General features: G+C 38.2%; 1 protein-coding gene across 1 annotated transcript; it reads left to right on the top strand.

The window, feature by feature from the left end:
* Positions 1 to 504: 504 nt before the first annotated feature.
* LOC149162063 (uncharacterized) lies at positions 505 to 4944 on the top strand. Its single transcript, XM_089435090.1, has 4 exons — positions 505 to 2508; positions 2881 to 3339; positions 3676 to 4161; positions 4315 to 4944. The coding sequence occupies exons 1-4, from the start codon at positions 505 to 507 to the stop codon at positions 4942 to 4944; spliced, it is 3579 nt and encodes a 1192-aa protein (XP_089291216.1).
* Positions 4945 to 25233: the final 20289 nt, after the last annotated feature.

Below are 25233 nucleotides of genomic sequence, written 5' to 3'. Positions count from 1 at the left end.
ATGGCCTACGTTGGGATTGCCAGATTCCAAAGTCAAAACAGCTATGAAATATTCAAAGGGTAAGGTAGATAATCACTTCCATGTTAACATCGGACCATAGGTTATGGAAACTTTACCTGCCCCATAGTATAATTGCCATTGGGTTAGGCTGGGTACACGATCATGGCAGCCAGCTAATGTTCACATATATTAATTAAAGAGTAGTTTGTATACCTACGTATAACAAGTACAGAGATATATTTATATACATGTAGGCGTTGTTGATACATATATTAAAAAAAAAAAAAAATGTGTGGTTATAATCATATAGGTATGTGACAATTGGTATCAGAGCCCAGATTATCCATACTGTGGCCTCTGGGATGTGAATGACGAGAAGATCATAATGACATTAACAAAAAAAAAACAAACGTGCAGGTAGCTCACAATATTATATGTTTCATGACCAGACCAGGCTAGTCAAGAAGAAGGAAAAGAGCAACAGAGGTATCACAAGTGATTAGCATGCAGGGGTCGGGCGGCGCACAGCACAGGCCTGCAGCCAATTTGGGGCCTGCAGCAAATTTTGGAGACAATGCGGGATTGTGGGTGCAGCTGGGTGAGGAGAACCGCAGCACGAATCTGGCCATACTAGAAACCGTTCAAGAATTGAAAAATGAAATGGCTCGGCTCCGGGCAGATAATGCACGGTTGACCATGGAGCAGGAGAGAATATTAAAAAGTCTGTCTGACAAACAGAACCCGCCACTAGCTAACCCCAGCGCAGAGCAGCAGAGAATAACAGAGGAAGAACGCTATCCCGCGGAATCTGAAATCCCGGAAGAAGAAGAGGATCAATCTGCTAATGCCTCAGAACAGCAGACCTCAAAGCGTCAAAAGGTGGAATTGCAAGGGGAATTTCGAAAGATTAAACCCCCACATTATGATGGGGAACAGGAGGAAGCAGCTGAAGCATGGCTAATCAACATGAATAAATACTTTCAGCTGTATGAGTACGACCATAACTTGAAGGCACGATTGGCCATCTTCCAGTTACAAGGGAAGGCGACACTGTGGTGGGAGGAGGTAAAAATTGTTAAAGGAGTAACTGAACGAACTATAACCTGGGAAAAATTCCAGAAATATTTCAAGGAGAGATACTTGACGGAACGGTTTTATGATGAGAAGGCAAAAGAATTCCATGATCTGCGATTGGGACAGCAGACCATGGATGAGTTCATCAATCGTTTCACATCTCTGCTTCGCTATGTACCCTACCTTAAAGAAGAAAAAGCCAAGGTGCAGCGGTTTGTTAGCAGCCTACCCATGTATATGAGGGAAAGGATTGAATTTGACAATCCTAAATCAATGGATGAAGCGATTCGCAAAGCCAGAATCTGCTATCAGCAGAGTAAGCAGAAAGGGGATAGTACCAACAGAAAATGGAATGAGAAAAAGAACAGTAAAACTGTTGGAAATAATAAAGGAAGTCGAAGCAGTGGAATCAAAGGTAGCAACAAGAATCAAAACAATAGAGCGGCACCAAGGAATGCATTCAGGGCCAAATCCATCGGTGAAACCAGAATGAGTGAGCAACCCGCCAAGATGGATACTGAGGGATCAAACAGACCTTCAGTGCAGTGCTGGGGCTGTGGTGGACCGCACTATGTCAAGAATTGTCCGCAAAGGAAGGGAACTGACCAGATATCCCAAATTCATGAGGCATCAACCGTGGGTGACGTGGGACGGAGTATGCCAAGAATTAACGCAGCTTTGGACGACCGCCAAGCAGAATATCAGCCCACCATGGTAGAGTTCGAAGGTAAAATTTTTAACCTCTCCATTTCTGTTCTAATTGATCCTGGAGCTACTTTAAGTTATATTAGTCCCAAAATAGTTGAGCAGTGTAAATTGCAGCCTGAAAAATTCAGGAATCCTTGGCTGGTACAGTTAGCTACAGGAACCAAAAGACGAGTATTGGCGAAGGTCAAAAGCTGTCCTATAGTGATAGCAGGACAGCCAGTAGTGGCAGACCTGAATGTGCTTCCCCTCGGGTCTTATGATGTCCTAATTGGGATGGACTGGCTAGAAAAGCATTGGGCCTTAGTGAACTGCAAAACAAAGGTTATACGGTACAGGGATGAAGCTGGAATAGAACAAGATATGCAGGGAATAAAACGACCTGTGCAGATCCGACCAATCACTGCATCCCAGCTGGAAAAATGCATCCGGAATAGATGCCAAGTGTATGCTATTCAGGTGGGATATGCAGAAACTAAGAATAAGGAAAACCCATTAGAACACCTCCCGGTGATAAAAGAATTCGTGGATGTATTTCCAGAGGAAATTCCTGGATTACCTCCTAAGAGGGACATAGACTTTACCATTGAATTAATACCGGGAGCTGCTCCAGTTTCGTGGACACCTTATAGGATGAGTGTACCAGAGTTGACTGAGTTGAAAATGCAACTGCAAGAATTGCTGGATAAGAATTATATCCGCCCCAGCGTATCTCCCTGGGGAGCTCCGGTGTTATTCGTCCGGAAGAAGGATGGAACTCTTAGGATGTGTATTGATTACCGGCAACTAAACAAGCTCACAATTAAAAATAAATATCCTTTGCCGCGGATCGATGAGCTTTTTGATCAAGTCAAGGGAGCGAAAGTATTTTCCAAAATCGATCTGCGATCTGGATACCATCAGATCAGAATTAAAGATGAAGATATCGCTAAAACAGCCTTCAGGACCCGGTATGGGCACTATGAGTTTGTAGTGCTACCTTTTGGTTTGACTAATGCACCCGCCACGTTCATGTGTTTGATGAACAGCGTATTCCATCAATTTTTAGACAAATTTGTACTAATATTCATTGATGATATCTTGATCTATTCTCGCTCTAAGGAGGAGCATGAGGAACATCTCCGGATGGTACTGCAAACTTTGCGAGAACATCAGCTGTATGCTAAGCTCAGCAAATGCGATTTCTATAAAGAGGAAATCCAGTATTTGGGTCATGTGATTTCTAAGGAAGGGATTTCTGTGGATCCAGAGAAAATAAAAACCATATTGGAATGGCCTGTGCCAAGAGATGTGGCGGATATCAGATCCTTCATGGGATTGGCTGGATACTACAGAAGATTCGTAGAAGGTTTTTCACGGGTGGCATATCCCATCACGTCCTTGCAAAAGAAAGGGAGGTCATTCAAATGGAGTTCTGAATGTCAACAAAGCTTTGAGAAGCTTAAGCAGTTACTCACATCTGCTCCTGTTTTAAGTATAGCTGATCCAAACAAAGACTATGTGGTATGTACCGATGCAAGTGGAGAAGGCGTCGGAGGTGTGCTGATGCAAGAAGGGAGAGTAATAGCCTATGAATCAAGAAAATTGAAAGAACATGAGCAGAAATATTCTGCTTATGATTTGGAGTTGGCAGCTGTCATACATGCACTTAAGATGTGGCGACACTACCTCCTAGGAAGGAAATTTCTGTTATTAACAGATCATCATAGCTTAACAAATTACTTTAGTCAACCCACCCTGAACGCAAGACAAGCCCGTTGGGCGGATTTCTTAAGTGGGTTCGATTTTGACATCAAGCATCTGAAAGGAAAGGAAAATCGTGTAGCCGATGCTCTAAGTCGAAAGGTAAATTGTTTATATGAAATTACCTTTAGTAAGTGGGAAAATTCCTTGCAGGTAATGATGAAAACAGCAGCCAGTCAAGATGCTGAATACCAACGGTTGAAGCAACAAGTGCCACCTTCCAGCAAAGAAAGTCCGCAGGAATATGAGATCAGCAAGGATGGAATGCTGCTTTACAGGAAAAGATTGGTTGTACCAAATGACAACAACCTCAAAAACTTAATCTTGAATGAGTTTCATACCAGTCATTACGCTGGCCATCCCGGGTACCAGAAAATGCTGACAGCACTTAGGAAGGAGTATTACTGGCCGGGAATGAAAAAGCATGTGGCTGAATATTTAGCGCGGTGTTTGGAGTGCCAGCAGATCAAGACGGAGCATCAGCATCCGGCTGGATTATTGCAACCCCTGCCCATTCCAGAATGGAAATGGGAAATTATATCGATGGATTTCATAACGGGGCTGCCAAAAACAAAAAGAAACAATGACTCTATTATGGTAGTGGTTGATAAGCTAAGCAAAGCAGCACATTTCATACCAGTACAATCCACCTACCGGGCAGTGCAAATTGCGCACATCTTCATGCAAAATGTGTTCAGACTTCATGGACTCCCAAAGACTATAATATCAGATCGGGATGTAAAGTTTACATCCGTTTTCTGGAGGGCGCTATTTGCAGAATTGGGTACACAGCTGAATTTTAGCACAGCTTATCACCCCCAGACTGATGGACAGACGGAGAGAGTAAATCAGATGGTGGAAGATATGTTGAGAGCATGTGTCATGCAGAAACCGACACAATGGGAGGACTATTTGCACCTGGTCGAATTCGCTTACAACAATGGATATCACACATCGACTCAGATGTATCCATTCGAAGTTTTGTATGGACGAAAATGTCGGACACCCTCCAATTGGAGTGGCCCGGAGGACAAATTTAAATTGGGACCAGAGATGCTCAAGGAGATGGAAGACATGGTCAAAAAGGTACGAGCTAACCTAAAGGCAGCTCAAGATCGGCAGAAAAACTTTGCAGATCGAAAAAGGAGGTTCAAAGAGTACCAAGTGGGTGACCACGTATACATCAGAATTCAGGCCAGAAAAAGCACTCTGCAGTGGAGCAGTTGTGCTAAACTTGCACCCCGCTACTTCGGACCTTTTCAGGTCTTAGCAAGGGTTGGACCGGTAGCTTACCAGCTAGCCTTACCAAGCCACATTAGAATTCATAATGTTTTCCATGTGTCCATGCTAAAGAAGTATGTTTATGATCCTAAGCATGTGATCAGGTGGCAGAATATAAGGGTGAGGACTGTTGTTAGTTGAACTATTAAAAAAGAAAAAAGAAAAATTAGAACAAAAGACTGATATTTTGGTTGATTGCAGGTCGAACCGGAAGGAGAGGTCCTGGTCGAACCGCTGAGCATTCTCGACAGGAGAGAAGTGCAGTTGCGGAAGCGGGTTATTACCCAAATTAAAGTGCAGTGGCAGCACTATGGGCCTGAAGAGGCCACATGGGAGGACGAAGAGCTGTTTCGGAAAGCCTATCCGGGACTGTTTGGAGACACTAGACATCGGGACGATGTCCAATCTCAGGAGGGGGAGATGTGATGACCCCGTAAATGTAATTGTTTTAAAAGTTACTGCAGTAAAAACTGAATGATATTGAGAACTTATTTTCTTTTAAAGAGTAATTTGTTGATTTGAATTATGCATTAAAGCAATGTTTAAAGAATTACTCAAGAGCATTGAATTTCCCAAAAGGGAAAACAGTTAAGAGAACTGAAAATAACCACCTTCCTTAACTGGAAAGATTTCCAGGAAAAAGGAAGGGGTGAATGGTTTTCCTTTTTTGTGCTGTAGAGACAGACAAGGAGGAAAAACAGAAGGAAGGAAAAACTTGTTTGGGACTAAGTCTGGTAAGGACCAGATAGTCAAGCACACAGTGCTGGCTTACTGAGGATAGAGATCCGGTAAGCAGAAGCTTGGGGGGAGATTCAGGTCTTGAGAGACTGATCTCATGGTTGGGAGGATATCAAGCTTTACACAGAGATTTAGACAGGAGACTGAACCAGACTCACCGTGTCCGTGCAGACCAGGTAAGTATCTGACCCTTATGTCTCCAAGACTGTCTGTGTAAATGGTAAAGGTAGCTGTTACTGTCAGTTACTGTAGCTACAGTTAGTAAGCAGAATGTAAGCAATACTATCTAAACAGAAGCGAAAGATGGAACGAGAAGGAATATTTGACAGTTATAAATTACTTAGACGTGAGTGAAACATAGTATGACTATAGTCAGGCTGAGCAAGCCTAGATAGTTAAACTGTGAATCGAAATACATAAAGATTACAGTTATCGGTAAAACTAGAAGTATATACTACAGTTATCTGTAAACAAGAAGCATACGTATTTCTGCATGAAAGAAATTATATATTTAGAGTACTGTGGAACTCAGAAGATTTAACATTCAAAGACTGTCAACTAGTATTGGCATATCTAATACAGCAGTCTATAGAAACATTTGACAACCCCGTTCTGTATTAAAAGATGGGTTCCAAGATAAAGATACATCTGAAGCGGATGAAGGGTTACCCTCATCCTGACCATATCCTGGTCGGCATAAACCATGCTCCAATAAACAAACAGTCTCGAACCTCTATGGCTCAAAGTAGGCGAATGCCTTTTCTTTATAAACCATAAACCTTGAAACTCGGAATCGATTCAGCTAACCCATGAGGGTTCCATCAAGTCGTAGCAATGGCAACTTAAACATAATAATAATTAAAAGACTGTGTAGAAGCATAGAGGTATAATGCGCACAGCATCAACAAATGAGACTAGATTCATGTCAGACATCGACAGTCGTTTCTGAGATAATGTAAACACAAACTTAGACATCGAAATACATCTAGAAATAACAGAACTCGATGACATTGAGTATAGCCGTATTGACGGTATTATTCTGCAAAAGAACTGTGAAACATAATGCATAGGTAAGTAAAGAAATAATGAAGTCCGATAGCATTAAGATACAGTCACATTGACGGTTATATAAACAAGGAAAACGAGGAATTTTGAAAACAGACAATAAACCATTAAACAAGTTACAGCCCGTAAGGGTTTCCAACCTCGAAAGGCATCGCATGTCACCCATACATCTACAGGAGTTAGATGCAGGTGTGACCGCTTGCTGTCAGTGTGCATGAGCAAACCCTAGGTATATGTACAAACCCTTGAAGGGTGCAATGCCAAACATACATGCGGGTGTGACCCAAGTATCAAGATTCGAAACAAGAACAGACGTATGCAATTGAACAACCATCAAAACATGTGGATTACCAAAAACAGGCAATATCTCAACTCGTATCCGAGGAAATCAACGGCATTTAAATATACATAAGTATGAGAAACCATAGGCCGAGAATCACATAAGTTCACAGTCTGGTAAACCAAATTCTTCCAGCATCTAACCTCACGGCCGTAGCCACCAGCATGTTCACAAGATTATACATCAATCTAAATAAGACAGACAGAACCTAAAGCTACGGAAGGCAGGGTAGAAACCCAAATCTTTACAAGCGAGATGGTGCCGACATTATCCCAAGACCATATAACCGGATCGAGACCAGGGTTTTGTTATACCTGCGGCCAACCAGATATGATCAGGTTGGGGTCTCATCCTAAAGCCAGAACAAACCCTCTGGTAAACCGAGAGGGATAACGGTGCATCAACTATAAAACCAAACCCTGATGACCAGTTAAATACCTGGAAGCTCGGCGGTCTTTGGTGGCGGGGCTCTTCCAGATCCATCAAAGCAGGAGATGTTGTTCACACCTGGCAAGTGAAAGAACAGGCGTTAAACAGAGTTCATAACCAGTAGACCCCAAATCGAAAATCAAATCCTTTAACTGTGCGCATTTACCTGGCTAGGTCGGGACTGAGACTCCATGTGGAGAAATCCTGCCGTAATAAGGTAAGATCTCGAAGTTGCAGTGGCCTCGGAGCGTAATGGCACAGAAAACCCTTTGCAGTGAGGGCAGAGAGAGCTGAAGAACGCTGAGCAAAGGAACAATCGCGAATAAACCGGAGAAAGACTCGTATATACCCTACCTGCCGGAGGCAGAGACGTGGCACGGTGTTAGCCTTTGATCTCTCACAGTTCATGTCCATCGTCGATGAAGGCGATGATATCAAGGAGGAAGGCGCGGGAAAGCCCAAGTGCCGTGACCATGCCACTGTCACGTGATCCGGACAGGGGAAACTTAACATTGCTGCCAAATGGCCTACGTTGGGATTGCCAGATTCCAAAGTCAAAACAGCTATGAAATATTCAAAGGGTAAGGTAGATAATCACTGCCATGTTAACATCGGACCATAGGTTATGGAAACTTTACCTGCCCCATAGTATAATTGCCATTGGGTTAGGCTGGGTACACGATCATGGCAGCCAGCTAATGTTCACATATATTAATTAAAGAGTAGTTTGTATACCTACGTATAACAAGTACAGAGATATATTTATATATATGTAGGCGCTGTTGATACATATATTAAAAAAAAAATTATATGTGTGGTTATAATCATATAGGTATGTGACAGGGGGAGATTTTTGCGCTCCCCATGTGTTTTGTGGATCCGTTAAATCTAGCGATGTATCTGTTTATTAACACCTGCGAATTTTGGTACAACCACAATCGTGACTCCAAGATATCCAAACCATTAAAAGTTAGGTTTGAACAGTGATTTATTTTGAAAAATATGGAAGCTAGAGATATTTCTACTCTGTTGTCGAAATGAAGTGCAATTTGTTTTTCATTTAGAGGTAAGTGTTTTTTTCATTTTCGCTGATGAATGGTTTATTCAAAGTTAGATATCATCTTATGGTGCATGAAGGAATTTTTTTTTATTGGAGAGATATTTTCAGGTGATTTTGAAAAAGAAAAAGATAAGTTTTCGAATCGTTAGATTTCATTTGGTGTAAAGGGTTTCGAATCGTTAGATTTCATTTGATGTAAAGGGTTTTAATGGCTTATATATGATAAAAACTGAATAGTTTATATATTAAAGTATAAAGTTTATAGTTTATTTCTAACAATCTATAAAGTGGAATTTAATTAATGCAGGTATTGGGAAAATTAGAAAATAGAAAAATAGAAAAAGGTAAAAATAAAAGTAAAATTAAAAAGGGGGAAAATTAGAAAAGGGAAAAAAGTAAAAGTAAAAAACAAAGAGAAAGATGTTGATTTAAAAAAATGTAAGAATAGGGAAAACAATATTAAAGAGTTGAGAAAAGAATAAAATAAAAAGGTTAAGACTAATAATAATAAAAGTAGTAGTTATTGTGTGGAGCAGTAGATTTACATAAGGTTTTAATTTATTTATTTATTTATTTTTATTTATTTATATATTTTTTTATTTATTTTTTGCATATTTCAATGATTCGTATATTTCATAATCTCTTATTTTGTTGGAAAAAATTATAAATAAGAAACAAATTACGAATAAAGGAGTTATAGGAAATTGTTTTGTATGGCTTTGAAGAATCTTCATGTCAAGCACCTTATGAGGCTATGACCCAAGATCAAATGAATCAAGCAATTTATATCCAATAGAAAGGATGATGCAACAACATTGTTTCTCATTCAAAAAGGTTCAAATAACAACATTATTCCCAAGATTGCAATATTAAATAGAGCTAAAGAAGTTTGGGATATTCTAGGAATGACATAAAGTGGGAGGGGGAGCAACATTGTCAACATTGAGTTGAACTAAAGAAGTTTGGGATATTCTAGGGATGACATAAAGTGGGAGAGGGAGCAACATTGTCAACATTGAGTTGAGCTACAAAGAATTGGAGTTGTTAATGAAGTGCTCATTGTAATAGGAGAAGTGGAAGATTTTGATATTGCAAAATTAATTAGAGATATTTTGGAAGAGTCTCTTAAAGCACAAGAAGGTATACAAAACATGGAGGTTATAATTTCCCTAAACACTACAAAAAAAATTGTTAAAAATTTTTCTGAAAGAAAAATGTGACTTTGTGCAAGACATAGAGTATCAGCATGATGCAAAAAGTGAATCCCACTAGACACATGTGTGGAAGATGAAATTGAAGTTGAAGATGGTGAATTAAAACAACTTTTATAGCAACACCAACGGGTGAGAAAACCCTAGTAGTGAAATTTGATTTTTCTTGTGAGGCTAAATTAATTTTCTTGAAGAGTGACATGTATAACCCAAGTATAATGAGGAAGAAAGTGAATATAAAAGATCCATCCTAACTACAATAGAAGAAGGAACGAAATAAATGAAGGAAACTATCAAAGTTGTTGAAGTTGTTGCATAATAGAACATGAGATGAATGAAAATGAAGATATTGTCTTTATCTTACAAAGGTTGGCATAAAAGTTCAATAGTAGTAGTTGAGACACAAGTACATGCAGAAGAAGAAACATATAAAGGCAGAATTGAAGATGAAGAAGTATTGAAGAAGAAGACTAGAGTAAATCTAAAGCTAAAGAAGAAGAAAAAGCATGTAGAATATAAAATTTGGATGAAAAAAATTACAACATAAAGCTTGTAACAACTTACACCAACATGTAGAAGCAAAACCATTTTTTGACTTAATATCAAGTATTGTAATATTAGTTATGACTTATACCAGTAAATAGTAGTTGTCGTGATTAAGGGGGAGTGTTGAAGCCTATTAACTACTCCAACTTAGTTGGTAGTTTCTAGTAGTTTTCAGTAGAACCTAAAGTTAGGAGTAACTAGTCATGCACATTTATAAGTTAAAAGTAATATAATTATTGTACTATAGATTGTACTAGTGAATTATCCATGATCTTTTTGGTGGATTCTCCATAGGTTTTATGGGTTTTTTTCGTGTATCCTCAAGCAATTCAAGTAACGAAAATTTGAGTTAGCAAGTTGTTATGTTCTATTGTGTTTTATCATGTTGTATTATTATGAGTTATTTTGTGAGTGTTTAATTGATGTAGAAAGCCATTTTTCCTCTATTATCCATAAACTCTATGTTACTTTTAAATGGAAATAGGAGATATGACCTAGAATTACTATAGCTCATCAATGTCTAATTTATGAAGAAAAATGTCTTGATAATCAATATCCTCTATTTATTTATTGCATTGATAAATATTTAATCATCTTTTTAGTGTTGTGATTGAGTTGAGAAATGGTTTGTTCCTAAGTGCCTTCATCCTCCAAACCTATCTCTTTTTAAGATGCAATAAAAAAATTCATCCATATCAAATGCTTCAAAGTCTTCTACCCTTCTTATTTCCTATATAGTGGAACATGGTCATGAGGTGCCCATGGTGAAGATGATAATGTTTGATGATATAGGTGGATATTGATGGCCACCCACCTCTTCTATTAAGTCAACCATTCTCTATATCCTTGGGATTTATTTTACAAGTTTTTGGGTTAGAATCTTCTTGAGTCATATTGATGTCCTATAAATTATTTATCGCAACTCCCTAAGGGGAGGGGGTGTGGGTGGTGGGGTAGGGGTTTCCATGGAATTCCTTGGCCTTGTTTAAAATTTGTAGCCATCAAATAGATATTTCCAACATGCTACTCTGAACCAAAATAGAAATTGTATACAAAAGTTATGCACTAGGAAGCTGATGTACCAAGTACCTTGGGAATCATAAACCTTTTAGCACTTCCTATCCTAGTGTTAGGGTTTTGAAACTGTAGGGTTCTTTCTTTATGTTAAAATAACATTCTTTAGACATATTATTTATGAATGTTTGTAGCAATCATCTCTCTCTCTCTCTCTCTCTCTCTCTCTCTCTCTCTCTCTCTCTCTCTCTCTCTCTATATATATATATATATATATATATATATATATATATATATATATATATATATATATATATATATATATATATATATATATATTAATGCCACCATTGTAACCCATTTGTGTTTTACAATATTCTACTATTTTACTTAAAAATTCAAGTTGGGTATTCACTATATTGCTATTCTCTTTGTTATATTTATTTGTGTGTGTTTCGGTTCCATTCCTACCTTTCATTTCATTCATTGTACAACCTTCATCAATGGTAGAGTAATTTTCTCCTTCTTGTTTCTTGGTGCATGACCGCAGTGAGGTGAGGGTACAAAGAGTTGGGTCTCCATTTAGTTTCACCTTGGAAGAATTTCTCTCACCAACTCAAAAGGACTTCCATGAAGTAAGAAAAGATAAATGATGGAGCACGAGATCCTATCAATGTGATGATCAAGGAAGCGTTTGTGCAACATATAAGTGAGATGATGGGAAATTGCATTTAGATCCCTTGAAAAATTCCAATATTATTTGAGATGCTTTCAAACAATGGTGATTTTGAAGGTGCAACGGCCTTTAAGGTACACATTATCTTTGATATCCCCCTATTTGAAGGCCAATTAGATGCAAATGCTTTGGAAAAATGGTTAAATCTGTTACAAGGTTATTATTTTGTCTAAAAATTTTCCAACAATGAAAAGATCACCTTTTCACTATTGAAATCTCTTCCCCGTGTCAAATATTGGTGGGAAGGTTATTGAAAGAGACAACAAAGATGAGTATGCAATATTTAAGGTAGGGCCCATTTGGAAATATTTTTTTGATTCCCTTAAGGAAGAATTTAACCCTGTATGGAACTATGATGATTAGTATACAAGATGGACAACCCTACAATAGGAGAGAGGTTAGATCATGTTAGAGTACACAAATACTTTTTTTTCTTTGCAACCTAAGCTAGGTATCAAAGACTACAAGCAACAACTAGTTCTCAAGTACCATAGTGGTATACACAAGTACATCCAAACAAAGATTGCTAGTTACATGGATGCAATAAAAATAAATCAAAGTTATCATTTAAAGATTTTTCACATAAGTTGTTGTTGCAAGTTCATGACATCTCTATTATGATTTTATGCTATTATTTCAAATTGTATGTTCTTGGCATATTAAAATTTACATATTCATTTACAATTTCAGTATTTATTTCAAATTCTAAAAATTTGATCAAATTTTGAAGATACTTGCCTTGGAATCTACTATCTATGTTAGTAAAAATTCATTAAATATTTTTGTTTACAAATCAAACCAAGGGTCGGTTTTTTTTCCTTTCTAGTTTTCTTGATTAGTTTCGAGCTTCCAATATTTTTGTGCATTACTTTATATGTTTTTCTTACTTTGCATAAATAAATAAATACCTGTAAATTGTTTATTTTTATTGTTTTTTACCCAAAAAAAAAAAAAAAAAGAAATTTAAAAAACTAATTTCAAGAATGTTTAAGCTTGTAATATATGAAACTCTAATGTTTCTTGTATGAATGTGGAATATAGGTTTTGTTTGTTGCATAGATGCAACAAGAAGGAATTAAAGGTATCATTTGAAAGTGTTTTAACATATATGTTGTTGGTGTAAATTCATGTTATAATTGTTGCAATTTGAGTACTTGTTTCAAATTAGGAAAAATTGGTCAAATTTTAATGTCTAAAATTTACTCTTTATGTTCGTTAAACAAATCAAGCTAATTATGTTCTTTTCATTCTAGTTTCCTCAATAAAATTCGAGTATGAGCTCCCAATATTTCTCTCTATGCAAAATTCTATTTATTTTATGTAATTTCATTAAAATAAGTTGTTAGATATATGACAATGCTAATTATGATGCTAAGTTTATTATATTTTCTTTTTTTTTGGGTAATTAGGCTCAACTTATTGCTAAAAAAGTAGGTTGTATTCTTATAGGGATTTAATTATGTGAATAGGTGCCCGTATTGAATGTTAGTAGAAATATTATTCTTTTGATTAGATTTTTATTTGTTGGTATAATGTTGTTATTTCTTAAATGTAATTTCAAATATGAGTTGTCTTGATTATCTAAATCTATATTTAGCTTTTCATATTTACCTAATATAATTATGAAATTACCATGCAATTTATTGTTAGATAATTATTAGATATTGTTAAAATAATTTACAAATATAACATAGATTTCCTTTGTATAGTAAAAAAAAATATATATTTGAGATGAAATATTAAGAACATTAAGAATTCAGAGTGGACTTGTTATAATAATCTATTTAATTTTTATACACTGAATAGCCACAATTACTACCAATTTGAGATACATTAGCATAATGTCTTGAGTGTAATGAAGTTGTTAAATGATAATCCTCAAAGTTAGGCACATTTAATTGATTTGTTTGTGTAATTTGGTGTTAATTATTTATGGAAGCAAATCCACCATTCTTATCATCTATTGCGAGTGCTACTTTATTATTTCCAGATCGACTTGATTAGTACTAATCAGTTTAGCAAAGATTGGTAGCACGTTCTAATGTTTTGGAGAAATATCTAGCCTTTAGTTTGATAGTTACGAAACACAAATATGTTTTTAGATTCAATTATATCAAAAGCAAAGTGGCAATTAACTATTTATGTTTTATAAACATTTCACTAAATAACGCTCGAATTTATATCTTTGACTTTTTAGTGGGAACATATATACTTTGTAAGATGACCATTTTTCTATTATATCTTCTTTTCCCTAGTTCCAAACTAGCATTGTTTTTATCTAAATAAAATTTAATTAAACAAAAAAGTGAAATGTGTTTATTTAAGTTGGATCCTTCAAATTAAATTGGTTCCATACCATGTTTTTATTATGATTATTTAATATTAAATTTTATTTTTATATAAAAGTTTCAATATATTAATCCTCTTTTCATTAATATAATTTGTATTTTTTAATTTTAATAAAAACTTCATAATGGTTTGAAATAGCAATATGTTACAAGGATTTTTCCTGAGAAGTCTTCTCAAAGTTCAGATCCAAATATGAGAGACACACTTTGATACTTTTACATTATTCATAAATAGAGGTACTCTGTGATACTTTTACATCATTCATGAATATGTCGTGGTTTTATTTTGAATACTTCTTTAAATAGTAAGATTCATTCATTTGATGTGACATATAAGTTATTGTACATATATATTTCTTTTATTTTTTATTTTTTTTGAAGTGTCTAATTTATTTAAAATATTTTTCAAATATTTATTATATCTAGTACTTTATATATTTTTTAAATTAAAAAGAGTTTTTAATCAAAATCTTGTTATTGAAAATGTAGGTTTTTTTAATTTACATAAAATTCTTTGACTAGAATATAAAGTCCCAAAGATTTAAAAAAAATGACAAGTAAAAAGTAATCCAAATTCAATCTAGTTTCTCTGAGATCTTATTTAATATGTGAAAATGTAAAGTAAATATGATTATAAGATTTCATTTCTATATCCTAAATTTCTTACCTATTCCTAAATTTCTTACCCATGACGTTCTCTTAGAAGTTCATGTAACATGAGTACGAGACCAAACCCGTGGCCTATTCCTCTACCTTGGTATGTGATATATGGTGAGAACAGATGCTCGGAGATGGAGATCAAGGAGTTACGTGTGCAAGTGAATGGTTTATTCATGTGTGATTTGATCCGAAATAGGTGTGCACCAGGAAGCAAGGAGATGGCTAAGATTTGATAGATCTGAAAGTGTAGTGAAGACAAATGAATATACTTGCTTGATCTATTTATGTCTGTGTAGATAACAATGCTAGATCTGGGGTTATAGTGATGGTAGGATTTGATTGTGCAGTAATATGTGATGTTGACAATATAGGCACAAGATATGGGTTTGCCATGTGTTATGATTTGCGCGAAGAATTTGATTCAGTAATTTAAGATGTGTACGCAGGTTTGCTTTAGGATAGTCGCATACATACGCGAATATTCTTCACAATAGTCACGTATATATACTAAGATAATTTTCCTTTAGATTTCTTCTTGATTTGAGTCGTTTACAAAGGTTTGGATGTCAAATAAATTTATGAGGTTTGTATTATTTGTTGTTATCTGTCAATGAAGTATTGATATGTTTGGTTGTGGATTGGTATATTTATTAGTTATAATGTTGCAGAAGTGTAATTGGGTATGGTTCAAGGATATGTGGTTGGTTCAATACTTGTTTCAATTGTTGGTTCAATGTTATAGTGATTCAGTTAGTAAAATGGTCGAGTGTTCATTAAATTGAGATCTGTGCATAGGTTATATGCAGAGGAAGCACATATATATGTATATTTTCTTCATAACAATCGTGTATACATTCTAAAGTAAATTTGATCAAGGTTTGCACTGACTATGTTGATGACAGAGTGACTATTATCTTTATTCATGACAGGTTACTTAGTGGATTGATTTATGACTTGGTATATTGATGGGTGGTTGTGCATTGGTATGATCTAGTTATGGTGATTTGATATTGATTCAATATTTTATTATTCTTGGTTCGTCCAGTGATTGGATAATTTGATTCAGTGTTTGGTTTCATAGTGATTAATTGGTATTGAGCATAATGTTGGGTGTGGGTCCAGTGTGAAAATTTGGTGAAAAGTGGTCTACATGTTTTGATGCGTATTTGAGACACGTGGATCGAGTATGAAATATTATGAAACGTGGTCCATGAGAGGTGCTTAGAGCCTTAAGTAAGGTAGTTAGAGATTCCTTCTAGTGGTAGCTGGTAGATTTGTTCAGGGGGTAGTGTTGTAGGGAAAAGTATCCGACTCGGATGACCCTATCCCACTCTAAGGGTGATAGTACCTCAGCAACAACTGTAAAGAAAACTACTTAAGGTTTACTTCTCTATGAAAGCAAGAGAGAATGAGGAAAGGCACTAACCGTTGCCTTGCGCTTAATGTCGAATCCAAACTCTTCTCTTTGGCTGCTTGCTCCCAGCTCCTTGCTCTTTTGCTGGCCCAGCTACAATGAGATCCTGCAAAATAACAAAGAAGGAAACTACAAGAAGCATGCAATCATAACTGATTCAAGGATTAGCATAAATCAAATATACAATTATCACAACGCATCATTGAAACAAGTGCATATAGAAGAACCTCAATAGCTTTTATTAATGAAGAAGTAAATTTCTGAAAAGGTTACAACCATTGAAGGCCCCAATCCAGCAACACCTCCCAGCAGAAAGAATTTCTCCTCTTCACCTCCTTCAAGCAATCACCCAATAGCTCTATAGTGAAACCAACAGCATATCATTACTTTGCACAAAATTCCAGCCTCTTGAGCTCATAGGAGAGAGCTCAATATATAGATGAATTGAGAAAGGATGAGTCAGCTTGCAACTGATGTGTAGCTGCCTTGTGTCCTCTCTCTCTTCAGTTGATCTTCAGCTCTTGAGTCCACTTGGAGAACCTTGCTTCCACTTGGAGAAACAGAGCCTCTGACTCATCACAAGGCGAAATCCCTGATCCAAGTGTCATTTTTGGAAGATTCCAGAGCAATGACTCAGTGTGCCACTTGTCCCATCTCGCTCAGCGCAGGTGGCCTTTGTTCCACTTGCTTTGCAACGCAGGTACACCATGGAGGAGTTGAGTTTCAGCGCAGAAGCCTAGTGGAGCACCTGCTTTGATTTCAGGATTGCTTGTTTTTGAGTGTTTTCAGGTGGAGAACTGATCTGAGAGCTGTTGGTTTGCTGACCTTGTTCCTCTAGGGGTAGGAACATCATGTTTAGGGACTTTGGATCCCTTGGATTATTGACAATTCATGCCTGATGCTGCAAGGCACAAAATTGTCTATAACAGATGCCCCCTAAAGTATGAGGTCGTTTATCGGGTGAAATGCTTTATTAGGAGGATCCGAAGTTCATTCAATCTGCTGAGAAGTGTCCTGTAATAAGATACAATACAATACATTATTTTTCATTCTTTTTCATGATCTAGCTGAGGCGGGCATTCCCATGCTCAGCTTTATAAATTCATTTTGGTACATAGCACAGACGATCGTCTGATGATAGACTGATAATTCTTTGCTGAAATTATCATCCTTTGAGAAGGATGATCATCTGCTGCAATGATGTACATATCAAATGTCTTTATATCCTGAATATATATCGCAGCCCGGATGGATGAAACTAGATCCGGGGTCTTCAATCTCTTCCGATCTTCACTCGATGTACAAGTCGATCCATGTGAGAATTTCTTGAAGTCGAACATGGAAAGACATCGCTTGATTACCGGTCAATGATGTAAACCGTTAACAAGCGCGAGAGGAATCACCGATAAGGATGATGACCCTCAAGGTACGGCAGTACAATTCACATGGTGCGAATAAAGGACTTGGCGTCGACCACCATGCAAAATCTTCTGGTCGAAGGTCATTGATGTATACCTGTCGCCGGAAGTGAGAAACTTGCCATTGAGGCATGCAAGCTTCAAAGTACTGAAGGGGGTGTTCCTAGATCAACTCCTTGGATAATGAGCTGATGTCGAAAAGGAGCGATCCGTCAAAGGAGGGCCTTAATGAATCCCACATCAGTGACATGGAACGGAGCTAATGATTGTGATGAGGTGGAAACAAACTGTGATGTATGATTCAGGGTGGCGGTCATGAAATGGATGAAGGACAATGTATGGCAGTGGATGGGACACGGTTGACTCTTTGCAGAACAACATCTCTTGAACATATAACGACACTGATGTGATGGATTGGTAGCATTACCCCAAATGTGGATGGTGTGGCGAGGACCATGGTGATGAGACCGGTGAATGAAACAACCCAACCCGATGTGATACGGAGGACAAAGTGTCATGTTCAAGAGCGACTTGCTACCATTAAAGTTGTGAGGTTCTCCCAATTTTTCCCCAGTCATTGCTGACCAGTACCTCTTTATTTTTATCAAGCTTGAGGAGGATAACATATGCTTGTTCTATAACCTGCCCTTCGGGCAAGCCCATCGCTATGTTTTAACGAGCCTAGCGATAGGGAAACTCGTTCTCGTCTAAAGACAAGTTTGTCGCTATTTAATGAATTTAACGAGTCTAACGACAAGGATAACTCGGTCCTTTTCATTTTTAGAGAGTCTGAAAAGGTACATAAAGTCAACTCCAGAATTCCTTTTTCGTCATTTAATCCCTTAAGTCCGAAAAAGTATAAAACAATACAGAAGGGATGAGTTTTCGATTGCTTTAACGAGCCGAACAAAACAAGCGCTCGATCTTTTTGTGCAATAATCCCTCAGGTCCAAAAAGATTAAAATCTAGAGGAGGGATAGCTCTTCCGGTCCTTTTAACGAGCTGGAAGGACAAAACTCGGCAAACTTTTCATTTTTTACGAGTTAGTGAAAAGAGCTCAAAGAAGACTTGTCTTTTGAGGAACGAGTGATAAACAGGGATAGCAGCAGATTCCAGGTACAGGTTGGAATTTTCCAATCACGACAGTGTCACAAGGATGGCTAAGTGAAATCACTCTTCGCAGCTGTTCCTCAAAATGGGTAAACAAACATATGGAGATGAACGATTAGCCAAATGAATGGATGGAGGTGAGACTGCAAGAACATGACCAAGGGCTTTAATATGGCTGTCAAAGGTTACATTTACCAAGGTTATTTACCGGTTCATTTTTTCTGGGTGAGCTTGAACTCTAGGGGAAGATTGCTCACAACTTATGTTTATTTTTTAACGAGCATGAACTATGCGCTAAAACTGCTCGGATCTTGCGTTTATTTTTTAACGAGCATGAACATTGCTAAAACTGCTCGATTATACCAGTCATAATACAAGAAACGCCTCAGGTGAGATAGCTATTTTTTAAGGAGCTTTATCTCACGAAGCTATGCTCCTATTTGGCAAGTTTTAACTTTTGCCCCACATCCTTTCTTTATGCAAGCTGGAAACGGCTAATCCTACGAGTTTAACGGGTTAGACCTACAGGTTTAAAGGGAGGACCTAAAAGTTTAAAAAATAAATAGCCATCCCATGCTTGCACTCCAAAAGGTTCGCATGCCCCCAGGTATAAAGTATAATTTCAAGGTTCTTCCTCTTTCTTATTACCCGAAAAATGGTTTTATTTGCTGCCGCAAACTAAACTCTTTTTTTCGACGATGTCTATCATTAGGTTGCTAAGGATGGTGACTACTTGTTGCAGCAATTTCATCTCTTTCTTTGGAGGCTACCCCTACTTATCCTTCAAAACATATGTTTTAATGGGTGAGGCTTGCCTTCAAAAATGGTTACTACTTGCTGCCACAAATGGATCTCCTCCCTCAAGAGAGCCTACTTTTTAGACAAAGGGAGCCGATTATTTCGCTCCCATAACTTTGACAAAAGAACTTTATTCTAGAACAACCCTCTTTTCCTTCTTTCGGACGGGGTACGGACTAGTCCCATTCTTCTGCGGAAATTAACTTTATACCCAAGGTTTTCTCTGCCCAAGGCAGGCCAGGGTGCATGCCCCTTGGGTCCCAGTTCTTTCTTCCAAATCACTCGCATTCATCAGGAAGTAGAACCGGGGGTGGAGGCATTCCTTGAGTGAATAAACCGTTAAGGGATGGTATTTGACTATTTGCGATGCGTGATCCTGGAAATGAAAGTTGGTCTACGAGCTTGACCATTCTTCCTTCGTGCGGAAAACACATAACTTTGAAGAGTGAGGACACTATCGCCTCCATGCAATATATATAGTCTCGTCCAAGGAGTAAGTTATACACCAAGGGTCCCTGGACGACCATGACGTTCATATGAACTGTCTTCCCTTTCAATGTAATGGGAACATTGGGGAGAATCCCTAACGGGCGACTGGTTCCTTTATCAAAACCTGATAGATTTCTCATCTCAGGTAAAAGCGCCGGGGAACCCAGTGCTTTCCAAGCAATAGAGGAAAGGATACTCACAGATGCCCCTTCATCAATGATAGTTCTAGCCATCACCATTCTGTAGATTTGGACGATGATTCTGAATGGGATACTGGCTGGTAACCGGGGTCTGCCTAGTTGATTCCAATCAAAGGATACAACCAGGTCGCTTGGTGGTGGGACCGAATACACAGCCGGATACGACCCTGGCGATGTTCCTTCCTGCGATAAAGGAATGGGTGCATTGCCCTGATGCTCATCAGAGTCTGTGTTGATGAAAAGAATATGGACGGTGTCATCCTTACTCTCTTCAGTGAGGGTGTCATTTGAAGATGAATCTTCAACGACGGTGTCATTTGAGGATGAAACCTCTGAAGGAAGAACCGGGTCAACTACCGTTTCGACCTTTAGACTTTCGTCTGGTCTGGATTCAGTAGGTTCATTCTCAATGACCGACACTTCAGCTGACCACTTGAGCGGGCCAGCTGGATTTTCAACTATCGAGGGATCAGGCGCGAGTTTTTGGTATCCAGGGGGAAGTCGTAACGGTGAAACCGGACGATCTTCCAAAACTCTCTTTGCCTCATCTAAGAATGGACAACGGTGGATGGAGTGATCGCCTTCACACAGCATACAGGGTGATCTTGGTCTCCCTCTTCATCCTTCACTCTCGCTAGTCGACGGACTGCAATCAACATGACTATCAGAGGTTGATGCTACCGGATTGTGCAACCTGGGGGACCAGTCTCTTAATATCCGGGGAATACAAGGATAATCACGATGGAAGTGGGTCCCTTTGCAAATGACACATGGCGATTTAGGCCCGGTCGGTGCAGTGTGTGGATTTTTGTCAGATGTCTTTTGCTTGCCCCCAGTCGCCTTCGCCATAGGCCCCTTCTGCTTCTTTTCTCTCTTCTTCTTTTCCTTCTTCTCCATGGGAGGCTGACTTATGCCGGCTCTACCTTGTGAAGATGAGGGATCAGAGGAAGAATTGTAAGAAGTGGAAGGCTGGTGGGTAGCTCTAGACTGGTCTGACTGTTGATTCGACTGCTCAGGATTAGTGGCGATCTGAACTACATTAGTTGAAAAGAGCCATACAGGTAGGCCAATTGTCAATCCTGGAAGTGACAATGTGGCCATATGAGGCGCACCAACATCTCCCCAAGAGGAGAAGGGATTGGGACTTCCGCCAAGGTGACTTCCTTGGTTGGTGGGCTCCATACTTTTCAACTGAAAGATCAACGTGGGAATAACAGGTGATTATGTTCCGATTAAAATAAATTTTATTAACTACGCTTTAGACACAACTTTGCTTTTTCATGTTTTAAGAGTCGAGAAAAAGCTAAAGATGACTCTAGTCTCCTTCGATGTTTTAACGAGCCCGAAGTGACAAATGCTCGGATGGACTTTTTCAGTTATAGAGTTTGAAAAAGGCCAAAAGAAACTTCTCTGGAGTTCTAGGCAGAGGGTGTGCCAAACTTTTTGCGAAACCACAGAATACGTTTTACGGTACGGGTGGTCGATCTTCGTGAATGCTGTGTTCACTGCATCGCGATCAGTAGGGCGGCCGACACGGCTTCCTATGGATAAAGGCTTTGTTCCTATAGGGGTCTCCCAATATATACGCGACGGTACGTGGGAGCACAAGTCCGTATTAGTGCCACCGACTCTCAGGAGGAATCACCCATCTTCGTAGAGATCGACAGTCACTATGTTTAACGACGCCGGAACACATCTCTACCTAGACCTCTATGTGTTTGCGTTATGTTACAAAGCGTTGTTATGTAAATTGAATTTATTTTAATGTTGATCTTGTTTAGCAGTTTTCCTTTAAGGATCACCACGAGATGTATGTAACAAATTCCTGAATGCAGTCTAAGATGAGAAGCAAACTTTTCAATCTTTCAACTTTGAAAATCTTAACTACTGAGGGAAAAGAAAGGCAAATCTTTTCACACAGATCATAGAGCACACACTAATGCAAAATTTCCTAAATCGTCATGCAAACAGTGAAATGCAAAATGCACAATGCATGTATTTTCTTTTCCCTTTCTTAATTTTGATGTGTTACAAAAAGAAAGTTGTTATATAACTTTGATTTCGATTTAAAGCGAAAGTAAACAAGCTTGTCCAAAATCAAAAGACACCTTAAGATTTACTTGTTTAATCACTGGAAATGCATGAAATCAAACCATAATGACGAAAGTAAAAAGACTAATCAGCTGTGGATAGCAAACAAGCTAACTCTTTAGACCAGCAAAATGCCTAACACAGGTTCAGATCTAAGAGGCCAAAGCAAGACTAGTTCACTTTCGTTATAGGGAATTGTAAATGATGTAAGAAATACAAAAGAACAAGTACAATTTCGTTATATAACAGAGGCGGAATGATGGCAAGTAAGGTTGGTTTCAGAATAGGTACAAGACTGACAACTAACAGCAAAATCTAAGTGAAAACAGGCAAGAGAAAGGGAGGAAACCCCAACTGCACAAGGCAAAATTGGGCCAACGCAGGTGCTGCACAGCCAGTCTGGCTCTCAGCGCAGGTAACCCCTTCGGGACCTGCGTTGCAAAGAAGGTAGCCTGTGTACTACCTGCTTTGGAAAACGAAAGTTGCGTTTTCTCAGTTTCCGGGTCACAATTTTCTCAAAAATGCACAGTTTTTGCTCAAATCAGAAGCAGTCAGTCAAGCACACACTAAGGGATGAAAAGGAAGGTGAAAAGCTATCACTAAGAGCTTACAAGGATCCTTGTAGATCAGCTCTTCAAATCATGAACATGCTCAGAAATGAGCTAGAGTAGCCGCCCTCTACTTCGCTTTTGATATAGTCAAAAGCTTTTCGATTTGGTACTCTTTTGTTCAGGAAATGAATAGCAAAATACTACAAACAATCAAATAGGTTCGATCCCCAGTATGGTCGCCAGTTTTGTTGTAGGGAAAAGTATCCGACTCGGATGACCCTATCCCACTCTAAGGGTGATAGTACCTCAGCAACAACTGTAAAGAAAACTACTTAAGGTTTACTTCTTTATGAAAGCAAGAGAGAATGAGGAAAGGCACTAACCGTTGCCTTGCGCTTAATGTCGAATCCAAACTCTTCTCTTTGGCTGCTTGCTCCCAGCTCCTTGCTCTTTTGCTGGCCCAGCTACAATGAGATCCTGCAAAATAACAAAGAAGGAAACTACAAGAAGCATGCAATCATAACTGATTCAAGGATTAGCATAAATAAAATATACAATTATCACAACGCATCATTGAAACAAGTGCATATAGAAGAACCTCAATAGCTTTGATTAATGAAGAAGTAAAGTTCTGAGAAGGTTACAACCATTGAAGGCCCCAATCCAGCAACACCTCCCAGCAGAAAGAATTTCTCCTCTTCACCTCCTTCAAGCAATCACCCAATAGCTCTATAGTGAAACCAACAGCATATCATTACTTTGCACAAAATTCCAGCCTCTTGAGCTCATAGGAGAGAGCTCAATATATAGATGAATTGAGAAAGGATGAGTCAGCTTGCAACTGATGTGTAGTTGCCTTGTGTCCTCTCTCTCTTCAGTTGATCTTCAGTTCTTGAGTCCACTTGGAGAACCTTGCTTCCACTTGGAGAAACAGAGCCTCTAACTCATCACAAGGTGAAATCCCTGATCCAAGTGTCATTTTTGGAAGATTCCAGAGCAATGACTCAGTGTGCCACTTGTCCCATCTCGCTCAGCGCAGGTGGCCTTTGTTCCACTTGCTTTGCAACGCAGGTACACCATGGAGGAGTTGAGTTTCAGCGCAGAAGCCTAGTGGAGCACCTGCTTTGATTTCAGGATTGCTTGTTTTTGAGTGTTTTCAGGTGGAGAACTGATCTGAGAGTTGTTGGTTTGCTGACCTTGTTCCTCTAGGGGTAGGAACATCATGTTTAGGGACTTTGGATCCCTTGGATTATTGACAATTCATGCCTGATGCTGCAAGGCACAAAATTGTCTATAACAGGTAGGTTCTCCCTTTTGGTAGGAGCTGGTAAATGAGATCAATGGGTTGTAGCTTGCTTCTAGTGGGTGTTGGAGAATGAGTGAAGGTTGTATCCTATTGCAAGTAGTAGCGTGCGTGCTAGTAAGAGTCTGCTCCAATACGAGATGTAATAAATATTTTCTTTATATAATAAGAAAGAATAGAGAGACGACAAAAATTGTGGTTTTCTCCCACATTGAGTTTCCACCTAAAACATTGGTGTTTATCATGTGTTGATGTGTTTCTTACGTGTTGATGGTTTATCAGCTCTTTAATGTTCATGGTTATTTAATAGAGAATAACTAAAGAAACAATGATGCATTGGTTAGGTTAAATAATTGATGGAATTTATGAAAAATTAAGTAAATTGGATATACAGATTTTATTTCTCTCAACCCGCGTATACACACATATTTCATGAATGACAATAGTGTACATATTTTTGAGTGAGAAATTGAAAGCTAAAGTGAATTAAAAATAATGATTCACCTTCCCCCCTCTAAGTATTTTTCCTAACAGTTAGTATCAGAGTAGGTCCCTTATAAGGAGCTTGATCGCTTAAAAGGAGATCTAAAGGGATAAGTAAGATGGAAGTTGTATTTTATGCAAATCCACCTTTGTTTAATGGAACTAACTTTGTGTTTGGAAGGTGAGAATGAGAACATATTTGTAGTCATTGGGAGTTGATGTATGGCCTTTTTTTGAACTTGGATATCAATACCCAACCTCCTATTATTTCTATGAAAAACACCCTCCAAATTTTTGTCTACACTTGAATTTTAGAGCCTACTGTGAATATTGTGATCGTTCATTCCATAGTCACTTTATGTTTGATCGATAAGTGTCAAAGGCACCTACACACACATGCTGAGTCTACAACAAGTTCATGAGCAC

This window comes from Pinus tabuliformis, chromosome 5_2 (genome assembly GCF_031772625.1).
Source record: "Pinus tabuliformis cultivar Carrire ecotype Pingquan chromosome 5_2, CPIR1, whole genome shotgun sequence".
NCBI classification, from domain to species: Eukaryota; Viridiplantae; Streptophyta; class Pinopsida; order Pinales; family Pinaceae; genus Pinus; species Pinus tabuliformis.
Note: the sequence above shows the minus strand (reverse complement) of the source record. Positions and strands in the feature narration are given on the sequence as shown.

Excerpts from the sequence above, each read along its gene's own strand:
- LOC149162063 (XM_089435090.1), top strand. The coding sequence starts at position 505 with ATGCAGGGGTCGGGCGGCGCACAGCACAGGCCTGCAGCCAATTTGGGG. Across the intron at positions 3,340-3,675 it reads TGCTGATGCAAGAAGGGAGA|GTAATGATGAAAACAGCAGC; the intron begins GTAATAGCCTAT and ends AATTCCTTGCAG. Across the intron at positions 4,162-4,314 it reads AAGCAGCACATTTCATACCA|CTGAATTTTAGCACAGCTTA; the intron begins GTACAATCCACC and ends TTGGGTACACAG.